Genomic DNA, 22,625 nt, shown 5'->3' with positions numbered 1-22,625 from the left:
ACTACATGTCGATCGCGGTGAATGTTAAAGGGATTGCAAAATTAATTGACGGCATAGAATTAAAGCAGTCTTGGTGAGGCTTTATTGAGTGTCACTTTTAGAAAATTTTCACTGCACACCATCAAACAAAAATGTCTCAAAAAGTACTTGTTGCGACACTTTGCCCACACCTGTTGTAACTAACCTGAAAACTAACATATCAAGTGATGCAATGCATCTTTAAATCATCCCATCAACTATAGAAATTACAACTAAATTGAAGTACAAAATATACCACCAAAACCAAAGTTACAAATACAGACAAATGAAAAAAAATATTGAATCATTCTCATTTATTCACTTTTACCACACACAGTAGTTAGAAATGTGCTTTCAAAAACGTTTGGCAGTAAGAGACATTTTCTTGCTTTGAAAAAAATATATTTCTGTAATATGTAGATTCAGTAAATTCAGCACCAACCCATTTTATAAATCTGCGGGGGGGTTGCATTTCACTTGTACATTTTAGCGTTGTCTCGTTGAAATGGCAAATTACGAAGATATTTGAACGCCTCAAACTTTACAAAACAACTCATACGTCACGATGTACTACGGAATTGTGGGAAGATATAAAATCAACAAAGACCAACTTCCGGGTTGTCCGAACGTCGGTCTCGAGCTGAAGAGCAGAACAGTCGAGTCCACCGTCACATGCTCTTGAACGCATCACGCGAGTGTTGTTTGCTGTAAAAACACAAGTCAGGTTGTTCCAGTTGTATCTAGTATCTAATCATTAGGGGGAAAGGTGAGCGTCTATGCTTTTTAATACACTTGTTCAGCGATTTCAACCATTTTTAACATCTATTTTGGGATGGTTGTATGACAGTAAAGTCACTCAGGGAACTGAAACATCTGGTTAAAAATACATAGTCCTACATAGTTTAGTCATTATATTAAATGGGCAGTTTGGTTATTTTGCATGCATTTTTTGTGATACCAATGCATGCATATACAGTACCTCACTTACAGTGTTTTTTTTAGTTAATCGTGTTTCGTGAATTATTCATTTACATAAATATTGATATTAATCTTACACGTCAGACATAATCTTGACACATCTTGTATTTTAGAGGAATGCAGTGTGAGAATTCATCCCTCACAAAAAGTACAGAAGTTCAGTGGAGTATTTGTAACAGCAAAGCCAGCAGTAACCCTCCCAACAATGGTGCATTTACATGTGATCCATGTTTCGACAGTATGAATCCTAACGAAGCACAAGATCAAGCTGAATATTTGGGGGCGGTGACTGCAATGGTTTGTCAGGAGGACGACCTCACAGATGGGCAGTATGTCACATGACACCTCTTCTGATAGAGAACTGCAAGGTGTGTCAGAAAGGTTCCAGGACTGATGTCACAAAATTTCAGGTCTGAACTTTCCCCTTCACTGTGGGCTAAATGATAGCACATCTGCAAAAAAGATCCTGAGATATTTGCCTCATTCAGTGGATGAAAAGATGTGATAGTTGTATCACAACTCATCACGCCAACCTTCCTGTAACACAATGCCTGAGCATCCTGCACTTCCTGGCTGAGAAGAACATTGCTGTGCGAGTGCAGCCTCCCTACTTATCTGACCTAGCCTATGATTTTTTGTTTAACTCATATTTTCTCTATCCAATTCTTAAGGGGTTTTGAAGACACAAATGGGCAGTTTCATAGACATGAAACATCAAGTTTGCCAGAAAAGGCTGGGAAAATGTGTTTGATTCCAGTGGGATTACTTCAGCAGTGAAACCTTGCGCTTTGGATTTGAAATGTATCTTTTGTGACTCCGGTCAGAGAACATTTCTAACACACTTTGCACATTCATAGGATTAACATTGCAGGCTCTATAACTATGACTCCCCCTTTTTGTTTGTAATCAAGGATGAAAGTAGTCTCTGTGGCAGACCAGAAAGTGTTGCTCGTCCGCACCGAGGGTCAGTACAGTGCAGTCGGAAGTCAGTGCTCTCATTATAATGCTCCTCTGGTTCAAGGTAAAATTTCTACTTCTCCAAATTGCAACTGTTCAGCTCAGAAATTGTGTCAGTTGACACATGTTTGACATTCCAGGAGCACTGATTGGCAACAGAGTGAGATGCCCGTTCCATGGTGCATGTTTCAATATTAAAACTGGAGATATTGAGGAGTATCCAGGCCTGGACTCTCTACCTTGCCACAAAGTAAAATGAATCTCAACTTTTTACAATGCCTTTTTTCCTCCAACATCTTATTTAAAGTATCTTGTCCTTCTTCGTCATTGTATGTTAACCATTTTGACAGGTGAACGTTCGAGATGGAAAGGTGTACGTTTCCATTAAGAAACAGGCAAGTGAATGTATGTTAAGTCGATCGAAGTAATGCTGTATTGGCACATGTTAAACAATTTCTTTGTGTCTCCCCACAGGCTCTTAAGCAGACCAGACGTGTGAAGGAGATGTGCAGTGTTTCACCAAACATCACACATACCATCCTGCTCGTCGGAGGGGGTAAGAACAGCTTCATGCTTCCGTCTTTGAATGGATCTGCTTCTGGGGATTAGTTTCATCCTGATATTCTGTGAGTTCAGGGCCCGCGGCCTTGGTGTGTGCGGAGACTCTCCGTCAGAACTGCTACCAGGGCCGAATTGTCATGGTAACTAAAGACTCTTTGCCTCCGTATGACAAGCCCAAGCTGAGTAAGGTAAGACTTCGCCCCACCTTGCGCTTTTCTTTAAAGAAGTACATTTGGCTTATAAATTGGAACTTCGAAGGTTGAACACAATTTATTCCGGCTTGCTGGTTGACCTTGATTTTTTTTTCAGGTTTAGAATATTTGTTCCCATAAGACATAATGGAAGTGGCATTGTCCTGAGGTCAAACTGCCATCATAAAACCATTATTATCTGTACGGAAAATTCTAAAAGTATCTGTAATGGGTTGAGGAAATAAAGCGGTATTTTTCAAATTCCAATTCTACCACCTTAAGGGCATTCAACTACAGAGGTTCCACTGTATTTCCATTTGTGCCATTAGATAGGAGATTTCCAAGAAGAAAAGCCAATAAAATGTTATCTTGTTTCAGGCGTTGAACGAGGACAGCGGCAAAATTGTCCTCCGCTCTCGTGAATTTTTTCAACAATATGGGATAGAAGTACAGTTGGAGCAAGAGGTGACAGAGAAAGAATGCGTCATATGTTTAACAAGGTGCAACAAAGACTTATGTTTTCGGATCTAAATTCAGGTGGTGAATGTAAACACAAGAGATAGAGCCGTGACGATGAAGGATGGCTCGTTGCTGCGTTACGACCAGCTTCTTATCGCCACAGGCTGCAGGCAAGACTTATCTTTTTTTCTCAACAACAGCTTTTATTTCTTTTCAGACTGCAAAAAAAAAACGTGTGAAAAATGTTGATATCGACAGAGCGAGGCCACTCAGTTGCCCGGGTAGTGACCTGACAGGAGTGAAGTTACTGCAGAGGTATGAAGATGCCAAAGACATTCATGCTTCCTGCCTGGGCCACAAGGCTGTTGTCGTTGGAACCTCCTTCATAGGTTGTCATGTTTTTTTATTCTTACATTTTAACGAAATATGCACACGTTTTATTTTGTTTGTTTGGTTTTTTTTTTACACCTTCTCTCTACGACTCTCATCCATCCATGCATTTTCAATAGCACTTGCTAGGGTTTATACATCATTTGGAGCTTGTCCCAGATTACTTTGGGGTTTTTGTCATTCAAATGTTTCATGGTTGTTCAGAACACTGTTTTTGTGACATCAAATTTCAAAGAAATGTACCGGTATTCATGTTATGTAAAAATAATTCAAACGCTCCTGGTGGAAAAACACACTGGCAATAAACCACGTTGTCTTTGCATGGTTAATGAGTTCCATTTTGAATTCCCTAATTCTCATACATGTGCCCCTTTTAAATCAATAAAATCCTCAAGTCATACAGTAACTTTTGTAAGTGAAATGGGATATGGTGAAGCTGAAGTGTTACGGTTTTTAATGCAAGTTCATTCATGAACTTATTTTTCCTTCTGTGTTGTTTTTGCCGATTCACAAGTTATTCGTGTGTGTGTGTGTGCGTGTGCGTGTGTTTTCTACCTAGGTATGGAGGTGGCATCCTATCTAACCAACAAAGCTTCCAGTGTGGCCATTGTTGGGACCACCAAGTACCCATATGAACGCTCTCTGGGTTCCCAGATTGGCCACATGACCATGCAAGTAAGAAACAATGATGAAAGAACTGTGACTGCAACGATGGTTATTATCGCAACAATTCTGCAACACTCTTATAGATGTTGGAGGAGCGTAATGTGAAGTTCTACATGAATGACACTGTCACTGAAATCAGAGGAGAGAACGGCTCGGTAATTTTACTTTTTTACCACTGCTTTGAACCTGTGATTGGGCCACCTCAAACCTGGATAAGTTGCGGTTGGCAAAAATTGTGTTTTTGTAGGTGAAAGAGGTCCTGCTGAAGAGTGGAACAGTTCTAGAGGCTGATGTGGTGATTGCAGGAATAGGTAATTAATTATGTTGTATTCCATCTATTTTAATGTTTATACTACAACATTGGTAATTACTTGTTATTATTTCTGTGCATTTCTCAATGGAAAAAAATAACTCAAGTGCTTGTTTTTTTTTTTATTAACACACCAGGTTAAATAAAACACTGAAGAGCAGAAATTTGAAAGAGCTGTAAGCTTCTGAATATGTCACATTTGATTATTTTTTTTAAATACCTGCGATGAGTGTAGCCCACTTCTCTCATCTGAAATCTGCTGGAAGAGAATCCAGCTCATCCATGACCCCTTATAAAGACAACAGCTGTGGAAACTGGATGGATGAAATTCCGAGTCAAAATGACATCATTTGGCATCAAAGCATCTCAACCTGCATACACTTTGGGAATTTAGATCAAAATCGACAGTTTATTAAATAGATGTGTTCTATGATATGACTTTGTTGGCCTACGTCTGTGTGTGTTTCAGGCGTAATCCCCAATTCTGACTTCCTAGTAGGAAGTGAAGTTGAAATAGATTCCAGGAAAGCAGTCGTTGTCGACAAGGTGAAGTGAACTGTCCATCACTGCTGTGTTTAACGACTGAGTGCATGTTGCTTATTGGGACGAGTGTACATGGCACGTCTTTCTTCAGTTCATGAGGACCAACGTAGCAGATGTTTTCAGTGCGGGAGATGTTACTTCCTTCCCTTTGACCATACGAGGTGATCAACGGGTCAATGTGGGTCACTGGCAAATGTCACAAGCTCAAGGTAAGACTTGGTTCGTTCTGATGAATTTGCAATCAACATCAAGCTTGTGTCACTTATTTTCTCCCTCAGGAAGAGTTGCTGCCCTCAATATGCTAAATAAACCTACCAAAATCGAGTCTGTTCCTTTCTTCTGGACTGTGTTGCTTGGAAAGAGTATCAGATACGCAGGTAGTGTTCTTCTTTTTGACTTTTAGATCAGTTAAAGCTATTGATTACATTTTATTTTTTATTCAGGGTATGGGGAGGGCTACACTGAAATCATAATCAAAGGCAAAGTGGAGGAAAGGAAGTTCCTGGCATTTTATATCAAGTAAGTGGATGCGGAATATGTCCTCATATGAACTGTCAACACACACTTCTTTGTCCAATTATTTTCTCTACCAGTTGTTCTTATTGTCCTGTCCCAGCTGGCTTTGGGCTAGAAACGGGGTACAGTATACCCTGGAGTGGTTGCCAGCCAATTGTATATACTGTATTTATAAACAAACATTCCAATTCCTACGGACAATTTAGTTTTCAATTAATCATATTCTGCTGGGTTTTATTACCCAGAAAAAAATCTACACACAAGTACAGGGAGAACATGCAAACTTCACACAAGAAGGCCAGATCAGAGTTTCATACCCCAAACCTAAAAAATGTGAAGCAGACTTGTTTGCCACTATTACAGGGGATGGAACAGACCACTTATTTCACTCTTGTTTCTCCACAGAGATGATGTGGTGGTGGCGGCAGCCAGCCTCATGTTTGATCCAGCTGTGGCTCGGCTGGCAGAACTGATGGCAGCAGGTCAACACATTACAAAAGCTCAGACTCAGTGAGTGTCATTTTTGTCACCGTTATTCCAAATTCAAATCTAAAAGGACACGACACAAGAAGTCATTTTATCTCTTTTTTTTTCAATTGGCAGTAAAGTAGAACTCTGCCTCTGCTTTTTTTTTTTTAACTTTTTGTGACTCAATAAGCAGTATCATGTGATGACAAAGAAAAGAAGAATATTCACTGGGAGTTGCACAATTATTTTTTTTCTTTGATAGCATCTCTAGTTATTTTTGTAAGTACAGTAGTTGTATGTCGTATGACTTGACTCTTTTCTCTATTCAGAGCTGAAGACCTAAGTTGGCTCCAGATGTAACGTGTCAGAAGTGCATCTCAGTGGCAAAGGACACAGCTGCCTTCCGACGTGATCCCATCCCATCACTGCCTCTGGCATTCTGAAAGTTGGTCAATGTCTGGCTTGGTCTTACTTTATTTGTCCTGTTGTTACCATGACACGCACGACGTCAGAATGGATCAACACTTTACACTACTCGATGCTTTCTGAAGATGCAAGTTACAGTGAATTGTATTTTAAAAAAGATCAGGTGCAAAAAAAAATGCAAGAAATATTTAGGACTCATGACCTTGTTTACATTTGTAGTGGCTTGGAATAGGTTCACGTCTTTTGTCTTTCTGATTTACAGTGATAGGTCAAGTATTTTATTCTGTAAAAGCCTAACATAAACGGGTAGGTAGCGTTTTGAGCAAATGTAAACATTGACAACTTGAAAATAAAATGTCACTAATAATCAGGTGGTAATTAATCAATCATTCCCATTCAGCCTATAAAAAATGATGATGATTGTTTACGTAGGAGACTAGACTGTTCCAAAATTGTCTATGTTATTTATTCCTTTGTTGTGTGTTCACAAACATCCTCATAGAATTTATTTTGTGATTTCCTCGCTGGATTTTCTGTTTTGGTGCATTATTTTTCGATTTTCTTAGTGTCATTGAAGCGTCGTTAATTTACATTTTTCTGAGGCGGTCTTTGAACGCCTCTCGAACGAACGTACGGTCGGACAGAGACGTGTCTGTAATTGTTTGAGAGTGTTAAAAGAATTAATAAAGTGTACGTTTAAAAAAACAACAACACTGCAACTCTCTTTGTTTAGAAGCTGCAACATTCAGTAGTTCTTCCTTTGTGTCAGTTCTGGTGTACTTCAATGACCATGATTGTTTTATCATCTTTGTGTGTATGCATTGTTTACATCATTGTATCCCAATTCTTATAAAACATTTCACACAACACTGTCGTGTCATCTTTGATTGTTAATGTGCTATGTCATTGTATAGTTTAATTATGCTGGTGAGTTTAAAAAAATCCCTGTTTTGATTTGATCTCTTTGAATTATGAGCTTTGTCCCCAGGACTGTTCACATCTGAGATCTGACAAAAACTAAATAAAATCGGACGTCAAGTGTAATTAATAACCCAAAGGTATGCTATGGGATATACTCCAACACTGTAGATGGCAGTAGATATCCGAATCACCACATCCGGGTGTTCGTGAGTAGCGCTTGCGCATTTTTTTCAACGTTGCCTCATTTTATTTTTGTAGGTAACGTCATTCATCTGTCGTATTTGCGCCGAGAATTCAACTATTCGGCGTACGCCGTGTGACCATCGTCGCTCGTCGTGTGTGGTACAGTTTTCGGAAAACGAACTGCATTGAAAGAGGCATGTTTTGATGAACGAGAACGCGCATTAAAAAAGTTTTTTCAACAAGTCATCGTGGGATCGAAGGGAGCACGGTGAGCGATACTTCGTGTATTCGGTTTGTAAATTCCTAGCACCGAAGCCGCTGTGCTAATTGATTAGCTTTTAGCTTGCGCGCCGCCATTACCACGTTCAGCCTTCGATCGCCATTGTTGCGCGTTGTGGAAAAGATCGAAACCAGGAATGATTATATCCCGTAACAATGGAATCGAACATGCTGCTAGCTTGTTATACTTTAAACAAAACATTCATCCAACCGGATATGATTTATGTTTACGCCGTTGCCGTTACACAATCTGTTAGCTAACGTTAGCCAAGCAGCCCGACGTTAGCTTAAAACCAGCTCTTCTGCCAATTATTATACAAGTATTTTTTAAACCATGTCTGAAACTATTTTCTTAATCATACACTTATTTACACTGGAGAATAAAACTAAAGTGATCAGAGACTTGATTTGCGTATTATGAGCCGTGTTGTCATTACTTGGCAATTCGAGGAAAGCTAATACCTGCAGCGTCCCTCCGTATTTAGAGAATCCAGAGTATGATCTATTGATTGTTCCGTGTTTTCTGGTCTTGTTTGCAGTTCTGAGGCACTATGGCGGTTGCCTTTCCCTTCCGTGGGGTTCCTGCGGGGATCCCACCTCCGGGTGTCCCTCTCCCGCCACAAGTCCCAGACTACATGACTGAGGAGAAACTGCAAGAAAAAGGTTGGGTGTCGATCCGCAGACTTATTTACGTGTTCTTGAGATGAGACACTGTGAGATTGTAACATCATGTGTGAAATGTCTCTTAACCATACAGCGCGGAAATGGCAGCAATTGCAGGCGAAGCGCTACTCTGAGAAGAGAAAGTTTGGATTTGTGGATGCTCAGAAGGAGGACATGCCCCCTGAACATGTCCGTAAGATAATCAGGGACCATGGTGACATGACCAATAGGAAGTTTCGACATGACAAAAGGGTCTACTTAGGGTAAGAATTGAAAAATACAACATTAATTGTGTAGTACGTTATTATTAGTAACTCACTTTGCAATATTCAGAAAATTGAGTCGAAGCGAACCCATGTGTATGCATGGTTCAAACATGAGCCAATTGGGCTAAGATCTTCAACCATCACTACTGCCTAAACTCACCTAGTTTCCTTTTCTTTTCTTTTTTTTAACAGTGCCCTTAAGTACATGCCGCATGCAGTGCTGAAACTGCTGGAAAACATGCCAATGCCTTGGGAACAGATCAGAGATGTACCAGTACTTTATCACATCACTGGAGCCATTTCATTCGTAAATGAAATACCTTGGGTTATCGAACCAGTCTACATAGCCCAATGGGGGTAAGGAAGAGTACTACTGTCTTTTTTAATTCAACTGTTGCTACCAGTTTAGACCTGTCCTATTTTAAATGGTTTTTTTCAGCCTCTGTTACTGACCGTATGCTTCATTTGATGAGGATTTTCAGTAATCTTGGCTTTCTCTCAGCACAATGTGGATCATGATGCGCCGAGAAAAGCGTGACCGGCGACACTTCAAGAGGATGCGCTTTCCACCATTTGATGATGAGGAGCCGCCGCTGGATTACGCAGACAACATCCTCGATGTAGAACCACTGGAGGCCATTCAAATGGAGCTGGACACAGAGGAAGATGGCCCTGTCGTGGAATGGTTGTATGAGCACCAGCCCCTCAAAGAAACGACAAAGTAAACGGCCTCTTGAAATGTTATTAATGTTATTATTTTATTACTTCCAGAAAGTCACCCGAAAACTGCTTTTTGTTTCTTTTTCAGGTTTGTGAATGGTACCACTTACCGTCGATGGCAATTCTCACTGCCCATGATGTCAACACTGTACCGTTTGGCCAACCAGCTGCTTACAGACTTGGTAGATTACAACTACTTCTACCTGTTTGACCTCAAGGCCTTCTTCACGTCTAAGGCTTTAAACATGGCCATACCCGGAGGACCAAAATTTGAACCTCTTGTTCGGGACATTAATCTCCAGTAAGAACTCTCAGGCTTCCCTAAAACACATATTATCAATTGTTCAACACAATTCTTGTGTTGTACTATTTCATGCAAAACATGTTTAAGCTTCATATGTCTTTATCTCCTATAGGGATGAAGATTGGAATGAGTTCAATGACATTAACAAGATCATCATCAGACAACCCATCAGGACAGAGTACAAAATCGCCTTCCCCTACCTGTATAACAACTTGCCGCACCACGTCCACCTCACTTGGTAGGTTTTTCACCTATCGTGACATTTGGTATGAAATTCTTTTAATTTTTGTCCAAAAAAGTGATGAGTGTGAAGCTGAATTTGTCTTTCGCTGCTTGTAAAATGGTTCCGTTAATTGCCCTATATGCAGGTACCATACGCCAAATGTGGTGTTCATTAAGACGGAAGACCCGGATCTGCCTGCATTTTACTTTGATCCACTTATCAACCCCATTTCACACAGGCATTCAGTCAAGGTAAGTGTGGTTCTAAGCTAATCACAATGTTTTAGGCATTTATGTCAATTCATTTGATTGAAAATTCTTGCAATTTTTTAAAAGCAAAGTTGTCAGCATTACACATCTATTACCGAGCCGCACTTGCATTGATCTGCTTGTCTGAGCGTAAGAATTAGAGGAATATATAAATGAATGGTGGCTTTTATTTATTGCTGGCTGCAGTTGCAATTACTGTCATCATTCATATATTGCAAACGATTTCTAAATTCTGAATTTTTGTTACCATTCGTATGTTTCTTCCGTGAAATCATCATTGCTATATTCTGCTTCCTTTCAGAGTCAAGAGCCTCTTCCAGACGATGACGAGGAGTTTGAGCTTCCTGAGTTTGTGGAGCCCTTCCTCAAGGAAACTCCTCTCTACACTGATAACACAGCCAATGGCATTGCTCTGCTGTGGGCGCCAAGACCTTTCAACTTGCGTTCAGGTCGTACCAGGAGAGCAATCGATATCCCTCTCATTAAGAACTGGTGAGCGAACAAAACGGTCACATTTACAACCTTTCACGATGATAAACCCCCCCCCCCCTCCTAAAAAATCATATATATATATTTTTTTAAATTAGCAGTGTCATTTGTTTTACAGGTATCGTGAGCACTGCCCAGCAGGACAACCGGTGAAAGTGCGTGTGTCCTACCAGAAACTGCTGAAGTACTACGTGCTCAATGCTCTCAAACACAGACCGCCCAAGGCCCAGAAAAAGAGGTCTGCCTCACTGGATATTTCAATTCTATTTGGGATGGTGTCTCGCTGTCTCTCTCTCTCTGAAGCATATTTACTCGTCTGCTAGCATCGTGTGTTAACATTTGTCTTGCTGCCTTGTAGGTATCTCTTCCGTTCCTTCAAGGCCACCAAGTTCTTTCAGTCCACCAAGCTTGACTGGGTGGAGGTTGGCCTGCAGGTCTGCCGGCAGGGTTACAACATGCTCAATCTGCTTATCCACCGAAAGAACCTAAACTATCTGCATTTGGACTACAACTTCAACTTGAAGCCTGTCAAGACACTGACCACAAAGGTGAAAACTAAAAGCTAGAATCGTTTCTTTTTGCATGAACGCTTCAACATCAATCTGTGAACGGTGACATTTGAAGCATTTCTTTGTTTAGGAGCCCCTCTCTTCTTTTTTTTAACCACTTGACACTGTTTTTGTCCCTCAGGAGCGTAAAAAGTCAAGATTTGGCAATGCTTTCCATCTCTGTCGAGAGGTGTTGCGACTGAGCAAGCTGGTGGTGGACAGCCATGTTCAGTACAGACTGGGAAATGTGGATGCCTTCCAGGTCATATTAGCTACTTAAATAAAAAAAGCGTTATCATCAGAGTTTTATAAGACATTTTGTAGAACTAAATGCCAGAATTGTCTTTGCACTTTAGTTGTCTGATGGGCTGCAGTACATCTTTGCCCATGTGGGGCAGCTGACCGGCATGTACCGCTACAAGTACAAGTTGATGAGACAAATCCGGATGTGCAAAGATCTGAAACATCTCATTTACTACCGCTTCAATACAGTATGTATATATTTGTCAGCCACCGCGCATCTTCTCTTGTTTGTTCTCGCATCCAATCTATATGACTTTCATGGTGTCACAACAGAGAAGGTGAAAGTCTACGTTGTGTTTTGATTTTGTGCTTTGTTTGTTAACTCAGGGTCCTGTTGGCAAGGGACCAGGTTGTGGTTTCTGGGCACCTGGATGGAGGGTGTGGCTTTTCTTCATGAGGGGCATAACACCACTGTTAGAGAGGTGGCTTGGAAATCTTCTGGCCAGGCAATTTGAAGGTGGGTTCTTATGATGCTCATGATTATATTGAATTTAACATTACTTTTCAAATATATACCAAATTAAATATGCTGCAGGACGAAGCGATGCAAAAGGTTTTCTGTGACCATTAAAATTGTTGGTAATTGGAGGTATAAACATATCTCTCACCAAGCAGGTTATGTAGCATCACTTGATCCGATAATATTGTCATTGTTCAATTATATTGTGTGGAAAGTCAAAGCTGCGGTGTTCTGGGCACTTGAAATATCATTTTGCGTGAAGACATTTTGTTTAAATCTCCCCGCAGGAAGACACTCCAAGGGTGTGGCCAAGACCGTGACCAAACAGCGTGTGGAGTCGCACTTCGACCTGGAATTGCGTGCTGCTGTGATGCACGACATCTTGGACATGATGCCCGAAGGCATCAAACAGAACAAAGCCAGGACCATCCTGCAGCACCTCAGTGAGTCTTGGAGGTGCTGGAAGGCAAACATCCCATGGAAGGTGGGCACTTGTGTAAAAGGACATAAATATAATCAAATATATCACATAATAATAGGAACTGCATATGTTAATTCTATATAACTAAAGGCTTCAAATTCTGCAGGTACCTGGTTTGCCAACACCCATTGAGAACATGATCCTGCGTTACGTCAAGGCCAAAGCTGACTGGTGGACCAACACGGCCCACTACAACCGTGAGCGAATCCGCCGTGGGGCCACTGTGGACAAGACGGTCTGCAAAAAGAACCTGGGAAGACTAACCCGCTTGTACTTGAAGGCTGAGCAGGAGAGACAGCACAACTACTTGAAGGTATTGCATAGAAGAAAAAAAAAATACAGGACTATTTGTCTTATCTGAAAACCTCTTACTGAGACGCACTTGCATTGGTCTGCTTGCATATGCGTAAGAGATGGAGGGATATTACATTTACTGGTGGCTTTTGTATACTGGCGGCTGCCCCTGCAGTTAACTTGCCACCATTAAGACATTGTTTGTGATATAATTCAACAGCCTCTTTAATTTTTTTTAAAAGGTAGTCAGAAACATTACCATTGTGTCTATAATTTTCTCACATTTTTTTAAAAAAGTGGTTATGGTTTGGTTTCAGGATGGTCCCTATATCACAGCTGAGGAAGCTGTTGCCATTTACACCACAACTGTTCACTGGCTGGAAAGTCGCCGTTTCTCACCCATCCCCTTCCCTCCACTGTCATACAAACATGACACCAAGCTGCTAATCCTGGCCCTCGAAAGGCTGAAGGAGGCTTACAGGTAAGCAACCATTCAACAGTTCATTTTAATTGCCACTGAGAAGATGCCTTCAGTGATGTTTCTTTATTTTCTCTAGTGTGAAATCCCGCTTGAATCAGTCTCAGAGGGAAGAGCTCGGGCTGATTGAGCAGGCTTACGACAACCCTCACGAGGCCTTGTCCAGGATCAAGCGACACTTGCTCACACAGCGAGCCTTTAAGGAGGTCAGCAAAGACCAGAACCGTTTTTACCCCCACCCCCAAGCAATTTTCACACGCGATGGATGCATCCGTTCTTGATATTGATACAAATCAGATGGAGGGAGTCCCCTGTGAGGGTTTTAATATGCATATTTTTTCCCCCAAATCTATGCATATTACCTCATTTAAATACACGCTAATGGCACCGGTGCACTGAGATTTTTGCCGTGCTCTTAACCATTGCATCCAAACCCCCGCCCTCATCACACTCACACCTTGTTCTGTCTTGTATAGGTGGGTATTGAGTTCATGGATCTGTACAGCCACCTGGTGCCAGTATATGATGTAGAGCCACTGGAGAAAATCACAGACGCCTACCTTGATCAATATCTATGGTACGAAGCAGACAAGAGGCGGCTCTTCCCACCCTGGATCAAACCAGCTGACACTGAACCACCTCCCCTGCTCGTCTACAAGTGGTGCCAAGGTCAGACTTGGCATATAAGCAATTTGTAGAGTCGTCTTTACTGATCGTACTGAGGGCCGACCTGAGACATTGCTCTGGCAGTGCCTCACCTTGCTAAAATTGAGTGGTGCCAATTTTACGCCTGCTTTCTGTTGGTTGTTGCCCCCCCCCCCCCCCCCCCCGAAAATGTGTGTTTCTATTAGTTCTCGTGTTAGTGATTTAGACATTATCACCGAGGCTCATTTGCACAAAGGTGGGCAATCTTTGATCCAAATGTATGCATATGATCTCATTTAAATATACGGAAATACCACTGATGCGCCAAGATGCACTCCGCTTGGTATCTGTGATGCACTTAACCATCATCGTGTGCTTTGTGGATTAGACGCTCTCTGGTTTCTTCATTTTTACTGGTTAGCGCACCGCAAAAGCCAGAAAATCCTTTCGTGAATTCAGCCCTGAATCTTTTCGAACATAGCCCCGCCTTTACAAGATTATTTGGACTAAATTGTAATACTTGTTCTTTGCAGGCATTAACAACTTGCAGGATGTTTGGGAAACTGCAGAAGGAGAGTGCAATGTGATGCTAGAATCACGCTATGAAAAGATGTATGAGAAGATCGACTTGACGTTGCTCAACAGGCTGCTACGTCTTATTGTTGACCACAACATCGCTGATTATATGACAGCCAAGAACAACGTTGTCATCAACTACAAGGTAAACAACGGTGGTTTACTCCAAACATTCTTCAATCTTTCCTTTCCTGCAATACTTCATGTAAACCAGATTATTATTTTTTTGGCGTTAATATGTGTGTGTCTAACTCGTTTCTAGGACATGAACCACACAAACTCTTACGGCATCATCCGGGGACTCCAGTTTGCCTCGTTCATTGTGCAGTACTACGGCCTGGTAATGGATCTGCTGGTGCTGGGCTTGCACCGTGCCAGCGAGATGGCAGGTCCGCCCCAAATGCCCAACGATTTCCTCAGTTTCCAAGATACAGCAACAGAAAGCGCCCACCCAATCAGGCTGTACTGCCGCTACATTGACCGCATTCACATTTTCTTCAGGTTAGACTGATTCAGCCCTTTTTCTGTCCGTGTTTGGAAGTAGACCTGTGTGGCAGCACATATGTGATGGATAAAGTTGCGTTCTCAAAATTGATGTCATTGTTTGTGATTCCCGCGTATGTCAATCTTTGCTGGTAAAATGAAATGGGAAGTAATAAAAAAAAAATTGTCTTTGTCAGGTTTTCTGCCGATGAGGCAAGAGACCTCATTCAGAGGTACCTGACAGAACACCCCGACCCCAACAATGAGAACATTGTAGGTTACAACAACAAAAAGTGCTGGCCACGTGATGCTCGCATGAGATTGATGAAACATGATGTCAACCTGTAAGTCCTCAGCCCACTTAACACAAGTTCATACAGCTTAAAGAGTCTCTGACAATTGGACATAATTGACTATTTTTTTTCTTTTTTTTTCAGTGGGCGTGCAGTCTTTTGGGACATCAAGAACCGGCTGCCAAGGTCAGTGACCACGGTCCAGTGGGAGAACAGCTTTGTGTCAGTCTACAGCAAAGACAACCCCAACTTGCTTTTCAATATGTGTGGCTTTGAGTGCCGCATCTTGCCTAAATGTCGAACAAGCTATGAGGAGTTCACCCATAAGGACGGTGTCTGGAATTTGCAGAATGAGGTGAGAAAACACCAACTTTTCTTATTAATACAAGAGCTTAAAGATCTCGATGGCAAATATTTTTCGCATCTATTATCCGTTTGATGATTCTGTCAAATAATCGGATGATTTTTCATGCCCCATTACTGTATTGTAGGGCTAATTCTTACTTTTTTTTTTTTACATTTGTAGGTTACCAAAGAAAGGACCGCTCAGTGTTTCCTGCGTGTGGATGATGAATCAATGCAGCGCTTCCACAACAGAGTGCGCCAGATTTTGATGGCCTCTGGCTCAACCACATTCACAAAGGTAAACAGACCACGGATAAAAAATCTGCTGCTGAGGTTAACCATTGGAACTTGTGGTTGTCACACTAGAAACGTGTATCATAATCTTCCATTTATTTCTGCCTGCAGATTGTGAACAAATGGAACACGGCTCTTATTGGCCTGATGACCTACTTCCGTGAAGCAGTAGTAAACACACAGGAGCTGCTGGATCTGCTGGTCAAGTGTGAGAACAAGATTCAGACCCGTATCAAGATCGGGCTGAACTCTAAAATGCCGAGCCGTTTTCCACCCGTTGTTTTCTACACTCCCAAAGAGTTGGGCGGCCTGGGCATGTTGTCCATGGGCCATGTACTCATACCACAGTCTGATCTGCGGTAAGTCATGACGCATACATTTTACTGGACTCTTAAATTAATTTTTGGTCAAGTTCTAAAGTCTGAAAGCCTTCTCTCTCTCTGCCAGTTGGTCCAAGCAGACAGATGTGGGGATCACCCACTTCAGGTCTGGAATGAGTCATGAAGAGGACCAGCTCATTCCAAATTTGTACCGTTACATTCAGCCATGGGAAAGTGAGTTCATCGACTCCCAGAGGGTGTGGGCTGAGTATGCCCTCAAAAGGCAGGAGGCCATTGCACAGAACAGGTATGTTCCTCTGCCGATTATTGGTTTTAAATCTCTCAACCAATCAACATTGGATTTAGTCATTTGTCTGCTCTTGGGACTTTTATGTGCAGTTTTTCACCCCCTGTAAACTGTCAGTATGATAATTCTAATCCCTGGAGGTGGCGATTGACTTCACACTGCTATGCTTCTTGGAATGCATGTAAACTCAACTGGGCTGCATTTTGGTCATCTTTACCTCAGCATTTCTAGTTTGAATCAACAATACAGAAAGAGCGCTTGAATTCCAACTGAATCAAATGGCCCATTGTGTCTGTTTCCTAGGCGACTGACCTTGGAGGATTTAGAGGACTCGTGGGACAGAGGAATCCCGCGTATCAACACTCTTTTCCAAAAGGACAGACACACACTGGCCTATGACAAAGGCTGGCGAGTCCGGACAGATTTTAAACAATACCAGGTACGATCGGGCGTGTGATTGAAATGCATATTATTTTTTCAAGTTGAACCCACTTCCCGTCAGCCTGAACATGTGATGAATAAAGTGATACTGACACGTAAAGGTTGATGGTAAACATTGGTGATTTTTTTATTTCTCTGTGGATTTCAGGTGTTAAAGCAGAATCCGTTTTGGTGGACCCACCAGAGGCATGATGGTAAACTGTGGAACCTCAACAACTACCGCACAGACATGATCCAGGCCTTAGGTGGTGTGGAGGGCATCCTGGAACACACGCTCTTCAAAGGCACTTACTTCCCCACCTGGGAGGGTCTCTTCTGGTGAGAAAATATGGGGAAACAGTCGTCTTGGTTTTAAACATAACAAAACATCTGTTTGGTGGATGTTTTGTCAATAGACGATTAGATTAGTCAATTCCATCCGATGTCTTTCTGGCGTGTAGGGAAAAGGCCAGTGGGTTCGAAGAGTCCATGAAGTGGAAGAAACTGACAAATGCTCAGAGATCTGGTCTCAACCAAATCCCCAACCGTCGCTTCACTCTTTGGTGGTCGCCCACCATTAACAGAGCCAATGTAAGTCCAAATATAAAGTTACTCCTTGTTGTTGTTATCATTTGTTAAAGGTGAAACTGGCACTTATTAATAGTTTCCTCCCGCTACTTGTTTGTAGGTGTATGTGGGTTTCCAGGTGCAGCTTGACCTGACCGGAATCTTCATGCATGGAAAGATTCCCACCCTGAAAATCTCCCTCATTCAGATCTTCAGAGCTCACTTGTGGCAGAAGATCCACGAGAGCATTGTCATGGATCTATGTCAGGTTGGTTTGACTTCACCGCTGTGGTATTATTGCTGTGGTAGAACAGAAAATCAAAGATTACCATCTCGTTTTGTCTTTCAGGTGTTTGACCAGGAGCTCGATGCTCTTGAGATCGAGACTGTGCAGAAGGAGACTATCCACCCCAGGAAGTCGTACAAGATGAACTCGTCCTGTGCCGACATTCTCCTTTTTGCATCCTACAAGTGGAATGTATCTCGACCGTCTCTGCTTGCGGACTCCAAGTATGACATGATAAGATCAGAAAATACATCTACACTGCTCCAATGTCAAAGTTCTTGTATGATCATGTGTAAAAACAAATGATTCTTGTGTAAATTTGCCGCTACTCTTGTTGCAGGGATGTTATGGACAGCACCACCACACAGAAGTACTGGATTGACATTCAGCTGCGCTGGGGTGACTACGACTCGCATGACATTGAGCGCTATGCCAGGGCCAAGTTCTTGGACTACACCACAGACAACATGAGTATCTACCCTTCCCCCACTGGGGTGCTCATTGCCATCGACTTGGCATACAACCTACACAGGTTAGTGTTGTTGGAAGCATGACTAAATTGCATGTAAGAGTGGTTGTAAATATTAACCTCAACATGTGAACATGATTGGTTTTTAGTAAACCCATGTCAAATTCTGCATTTCCTCTCTTTGCGCAGTGGCTACGGAAACTGGTTCCCGGGCAGCAAGCCTTTGATCCAACAGGCCATGGCTAAGATTATGAAGGCCAATCCTGCCCTGTATGTGCTCAGGGAGCGCATCCGCAAGGGTCTCCAGCTGTACTCCTCCGAACCCACTGAGCCTTACCTGTCCTCACAGAACTACGGGGAGCTCTTCTCGAACCAAATCATTTGGTTTGTGGATGACACCAACGTCTACAGAGTCACCATCCACAAGGTGTGTACTGATTCATGCTCCTCATGTTTTTGAGAATAATCTCTCCAGTCCGAGACTGTCGGTTATCTCTATCCAACTCATCTAACGTTCAGAGGCCTCTTTCACCTTTGAACAGACCTTTGAGGGCAACTTGACCACCAAACCCATCAATGGAGCCATTTTCATCTTCAACCCCAGGACTGGACAGCTCTTCCTCAAGATCATTCACACATCCGTGTGGGCCGGACAGAAACGTCTGGGCCAGGTAAGAGCAGTGAACATAAATTGCCCACGCTGAAGTTCAGTGATCACAACTAGACTGCTTGTTTTCAATTAGCAACCATTATTATTGGAGAAGTGACGAGCAATACCGTCCACTTAGTTGATCATTTGACGTGAAAATAAAAAATCCTGATACCCTTGACTAATACAGTGTGATTTCTTGTAGCTTGCTAAATGGAAGACAGCTGAAGAGGTTGCCGCCTTGATCCGCTCTCTCCCTGTGGAGGAGCAACCGAAGCAGATCATTGTGACCAGGAAAGGTATGCTGGACCCTCTTGAGGTAAGACAGTCCCACCCAGTGCTATTGGATTCATGATTATCTCTGAATGTTGACGTAACTTTCTCATGACATCCTCCTAATCTTTCCTCAGGTCCACTTGCTTGACTTCCCCAACATTGTGATCAAGGGCTCTGAGTTGCAACTGCCCTTCCAGGCATGTTTGAAGGTGGAGAAGTTTGGAGACCTGATCCTCAAAGCCACCGAGCCCCAGATGGTGTTGTTCAACCTCTACGATGACTGGCTTAAGACCATTTCGTCCTACACAGTGAGTCTTTGTGCCAAAAAAAAACCTGATAACTGAAGATGTGTTATCCCCTCATAGTTCTTCAGCTGTCATGAAATTAGCAGAAACACTGAACTGATTCCATACTTATTTCGCTGTGTGAGAAGAGTTTGTGTGATCTGCTTCGCCCATCTCTAGGCCTTTTCTCGACTCATCCTGATCCTAAGAGCACTCCACGTCAACAATGACCGTGCCAAAGTGATCCTCAAACCCGACAAGACGACCATCACGGAGCCTCATCACATTTGGCCCACTCTCACAGATGAGGAATGGATCAAGGTGGAAGTGCAACTAAAAGATCTCATTCTGGCTGACTACGGCAAAAAGAACAAGTCAGTCTCTCGTCCGGGCTGGACCAAGTTTAATTGTTTTGTGTCAACTACGAGTAACGGGACAAAAGAATTGAGCACCCAACACGTTTCTGCCGCTTCTCCCCTCCAGTGTGAACGTGGCATCACTGACCCAATCTGAGATCCGTGACATCATCCTGGGTATGGAGATCTCTGCTCCCTCGCAGCAACGGCAGCAGATTGCTGAGATTGAGAAGCAGACCAAAGAGCAATCGCAGCTCACTGCCACGCAGACGCGCACTGTTAACAAACACGGCGATGAGATCATCACTTCCACCACTTCCAACTACGAGACGCAGACCTTCTCCTCCAAGACGGAATGGAGGGTCAGGTATGTGGCATTTTGGTTTGTCCTGAAACTCAAATCAAATATGGTCATATGAAACCTGGATATGAATTTATTGGTTCTAGTGTGTAGCATATTAATGTCTTAGTTATAGATGAAAAAAATCCTTGTAAATTCATAACAGGGCTACTCCCCATCTATATGGTTAACAGTAGTTTGTTGACTGAGTAATAAACCCGCTCGTTGTGCTTGCCCTGCCAGAGCTATCTCCGCTGCCAACCTCCATCTTCGCACCAACCACATTTACGTGTCCTCTGATGACATCAAGGAGACGGGATACACCTACATCCTGCCCAAGAATGTTCTCAAGAAGTTCATCTGTATTTCAGATTTGCGTGCACAGGTATCGCCCAGTAGTTGAGAGCTTTACAAATTCATCACGATGAGAGTTGTCTTTGCATCTCTAATATCTGTGCAGAATAAACCTCACCGGTATGTTTTCTGGTCCAGATCGCAGGCTACCTGTATGGCACCAGCCCACCTGACAACCCTCAGGTAAAGGAGATCCGCTGTATCGTCATGGTGCCTCAGTGGGGGACCCACCAGACTGTCCACCTGCCCAACCAGCTGCCAGGACACGAATATCTTAAAGTAAGATTAGAGAAATCCCACTTCCTTCTAAGCAAGGGCTCTATTATTCTGATTACAATGTAACCAACGTCTAAAATATCTGAAGTATTCATACCGAAACATCTTCCTCTCCGAAAGGAAATGGAACCCCTCGGTTGGATCCACACACAGCCTAATGAGTCACCACAGCTGTCCCCCCAGGATGTCACTACCCATGCCAAAGTCATGGCCGACAATCCCTCTTGGGATGGAGAAAAGACCATCATCATCACGTGCAGGTAAACTTTTTATGCCTGGGTTTTTGTGATTGCACTGATAGTCTTGACTGAATTTGACGTCAAGAGAAGTTGGGAATTAAAGTTGCGTAGTTTTGACTTGAAGTTGTAAAATGACCCAAAAAAAAGTCAATGTGCAACCGTAACAGTGGTAACATCTTTAAACCTTGTCTGAAACTAATTGTGTTTGTTTGGAGTAAGGCGATTTTTTTTTTTAGTTGGATTCCAACTGCCCCCCCCCCCCCAAAATATTCCTCCCAAGTGCTTCTTTTTTCCTATGGCACCAAATTAATATCGTTTAATTTCCAGCTTCACGCCAGGCTCATGCACGCTGACGGCCTACAAATTGACGCCCAGCGGCTACGAGTGGGGCCGGCAGAACACAGACAAGGGCAACAACCCAAAAGGTTACCTGCCATCCCACTATGAGAGGGTCCAGATGCTGCTCTCTGACCGCTTCCTGGGCTTCTTTATGGTCCCGGGTCAAGTTTCCTGGAATTACAATTTCATGGGTTAGTATCTTTTCCCGTTGTTATTGTGCTTTACAGTAGAGGTGTCATTTGTCAGCATCACAATACGCCTATTCAGCTTTTAGAAATAAGATTATTTTTTTTCGCTCCCCAATGCAGGTGTACGTCACGACCCGAACATGAAGTACGACCTGCAGCTGGCCAACCCCAAAGAGTTCTACCATGAAGTCCATCGACCATCGCACTTCCTGAACTTTGCCTCGTTACAGGAGGGTGAAATCTACAACGCCGATCGTGAGGATATGTATGGCTGAACGGAAAGACTCGTTCTATGGGTGGCCCTGTCAGAATCACTCTTGTAAAAATTTCTTCTCCCCACATGTAACTGTTTGGACATTTTAATGTTAAAAGTAGACAGACACTTTTGGTATTTCTCCCATATTTCCTTCAGTTTGTTTCCACAGTCCCCTCTAGTCAATATGCGTCTTTTTTTTTTTGTTATATGTACACAGGACTGTAGTGTAGTGTAATATTCTCATAATTGTTTCAAAAGCAGAAGTACTCCTTCCTGACATTTGAGAAGTAAAATGTTGATTTCCCGTGACAGTTAATTCCCAAATGCTATTCTGTGACATCGTTGCTTGGATTTAAATAAAGATGTTTTTTTATACATTGCAAAGTGTATAGACTGGCTACATTCACACTTCTCAATTATTTTTTTCTTGCGCATACTCCAGGAAGAAGAAAACCATTTCAAGACCGCCTAACTCTGCTACAATTATGAGTATTATATGTATATAAAAGTTTTATAAGTACACCGCTGCATGACATTACAAAATTGTAAAAAATCGAACCTTTTGAGAATATCTTAATAGTCGATTGCTTCAAATTTCAGTTTTAAGAAGACTGAATAAGGTTGCAAAAAGGCCAAAAACTTCTTTTTCCTTAACTTGATTTGAAAAGTATAGTACATATTCGTCTAGAGTGGCACGGT

At 42.4% G+C, this 22,625-nt stretch overlaps 2 protein-coding genes across 2 annotated transcripts; both read left to right on the top strand.

The window, feature by feature from the left end:
• Nucleotides 1-606: 606 nt before the first annotated feature.
• aifm4 (apoptosis inducing factor mitochondria associated 4) lies at nt 607-7,352 on the top strand. The gene is made up of 18 exons (XM_052078746.1): nt 607-1,325; nt 1,908-2,017; nt 2,094-2,203; nt 2,304-2,348; nt 2,428-2,509; nt 2,590-2,702; nt 3,084-3,170; nt 3,243-3,334; nt 3,423-3,553; nt 4,114-4,229; nt 4,304-4,375; nt 4,468-4,531; nt 5,000-5,076; nt 5,165-5,282; nt 5,352-5,450; nt 5,517-5,592; nt 5,995-6,099; nt 6,387-7,352. The coding sequence occupies exons 1-18, from the start codon at nt 1,114-1,116 to the stop codon at nt 6,415-6,417; spliced, it is 1,740 nt and encodes a 579-aa protein (XP_051934706.1). The 5' UTR covers nt 607-1,113; the 3' UTR covers nt 6,418-7,352.
• Nucleotides 7,353-7,685: 333 nt separating this feature from the next.
• On the top strand, nt 7,686-22,301 carry prpf8 (pre-mRNA processing factor 8). Its single transcript, XM_052078745.1, has 43 exons — nt 7,686-7,855; nt 8,406-8,529; nt 8,624-8,792; nt 8,988-9,152; nt 9,298-9,516; nt 9,604-9,816; nt 9,932-10,057; nt 10,188-10,293; nt 10,613-10,803; nt 10,919-11,038; nt 11,159-11,348; nt 11,491-11,610; nt 11,705-11,839; nt 11,979-12,108; nt 12,399-12,595; nt 12,699-12,905; nt 13,204-13,367; nt 13,444-13,570; nt 13,841-14,033; nt 14,543-14,730; nt 14,848-15,086; nt 15,266-15,412; nt 15,506-15,716; nt 15,888-16,004; nt 16,112-16,359; nt 16,448-16,627; nt 16,931-17,066; nt 17,217-17,386; nt 17,509-17,638; nt 17,736-17,882; nt 17,964-18,124; nt 18,241-18,432; nt 18,559-18,796; nt 18,912-19,040; nt 19,224-19,337; nt 19,429-19,602; nt 19,759-19,952; nt 20,062-20,301; nt 20,518-20,659; nt 20,767-20,907; nt 21,025-21,164; nt 21,471-21,673; nt 21,791-22,301. The coding sequence occupies exons 2-43, from the start codon at nt 8,418-8,420 to the stop codon at nt 21,943-21,945; spliced, it is 7,020 nt and encodes a 2,339-aa protein (XP_051934705.1). The 5' UTR covers nt 7,686-7,855; nt 8,406-8,417; the 3' UTR covers nt 21,946-22,301.
• The last annotated feature ends 324 nt before the right edge of the window (nt 22,302-22,625 follow it).

The sequence above is a fragment of the Hippocampus zosterae genome, chromosome 10, assembly GCF_025434085.1.
Source record: "Hippocampus zosterae strain Florida chromosome 10, ASM2543408v3, whole genome shotgun sequence".
NCBI classification, from domain to species: domain Eukaryota; kingdom Metazoa; phylum Chordata; class Actinopteri; order Syngnathiformes; family Syngnathidae; genus Hippocampus; species Hippocampus zosterae.
The sequence above is the reverse complement of the archived record's forward strand: the minus strand, read 5'-3'. Positions and strand labels throughout refer to the sequence as shown.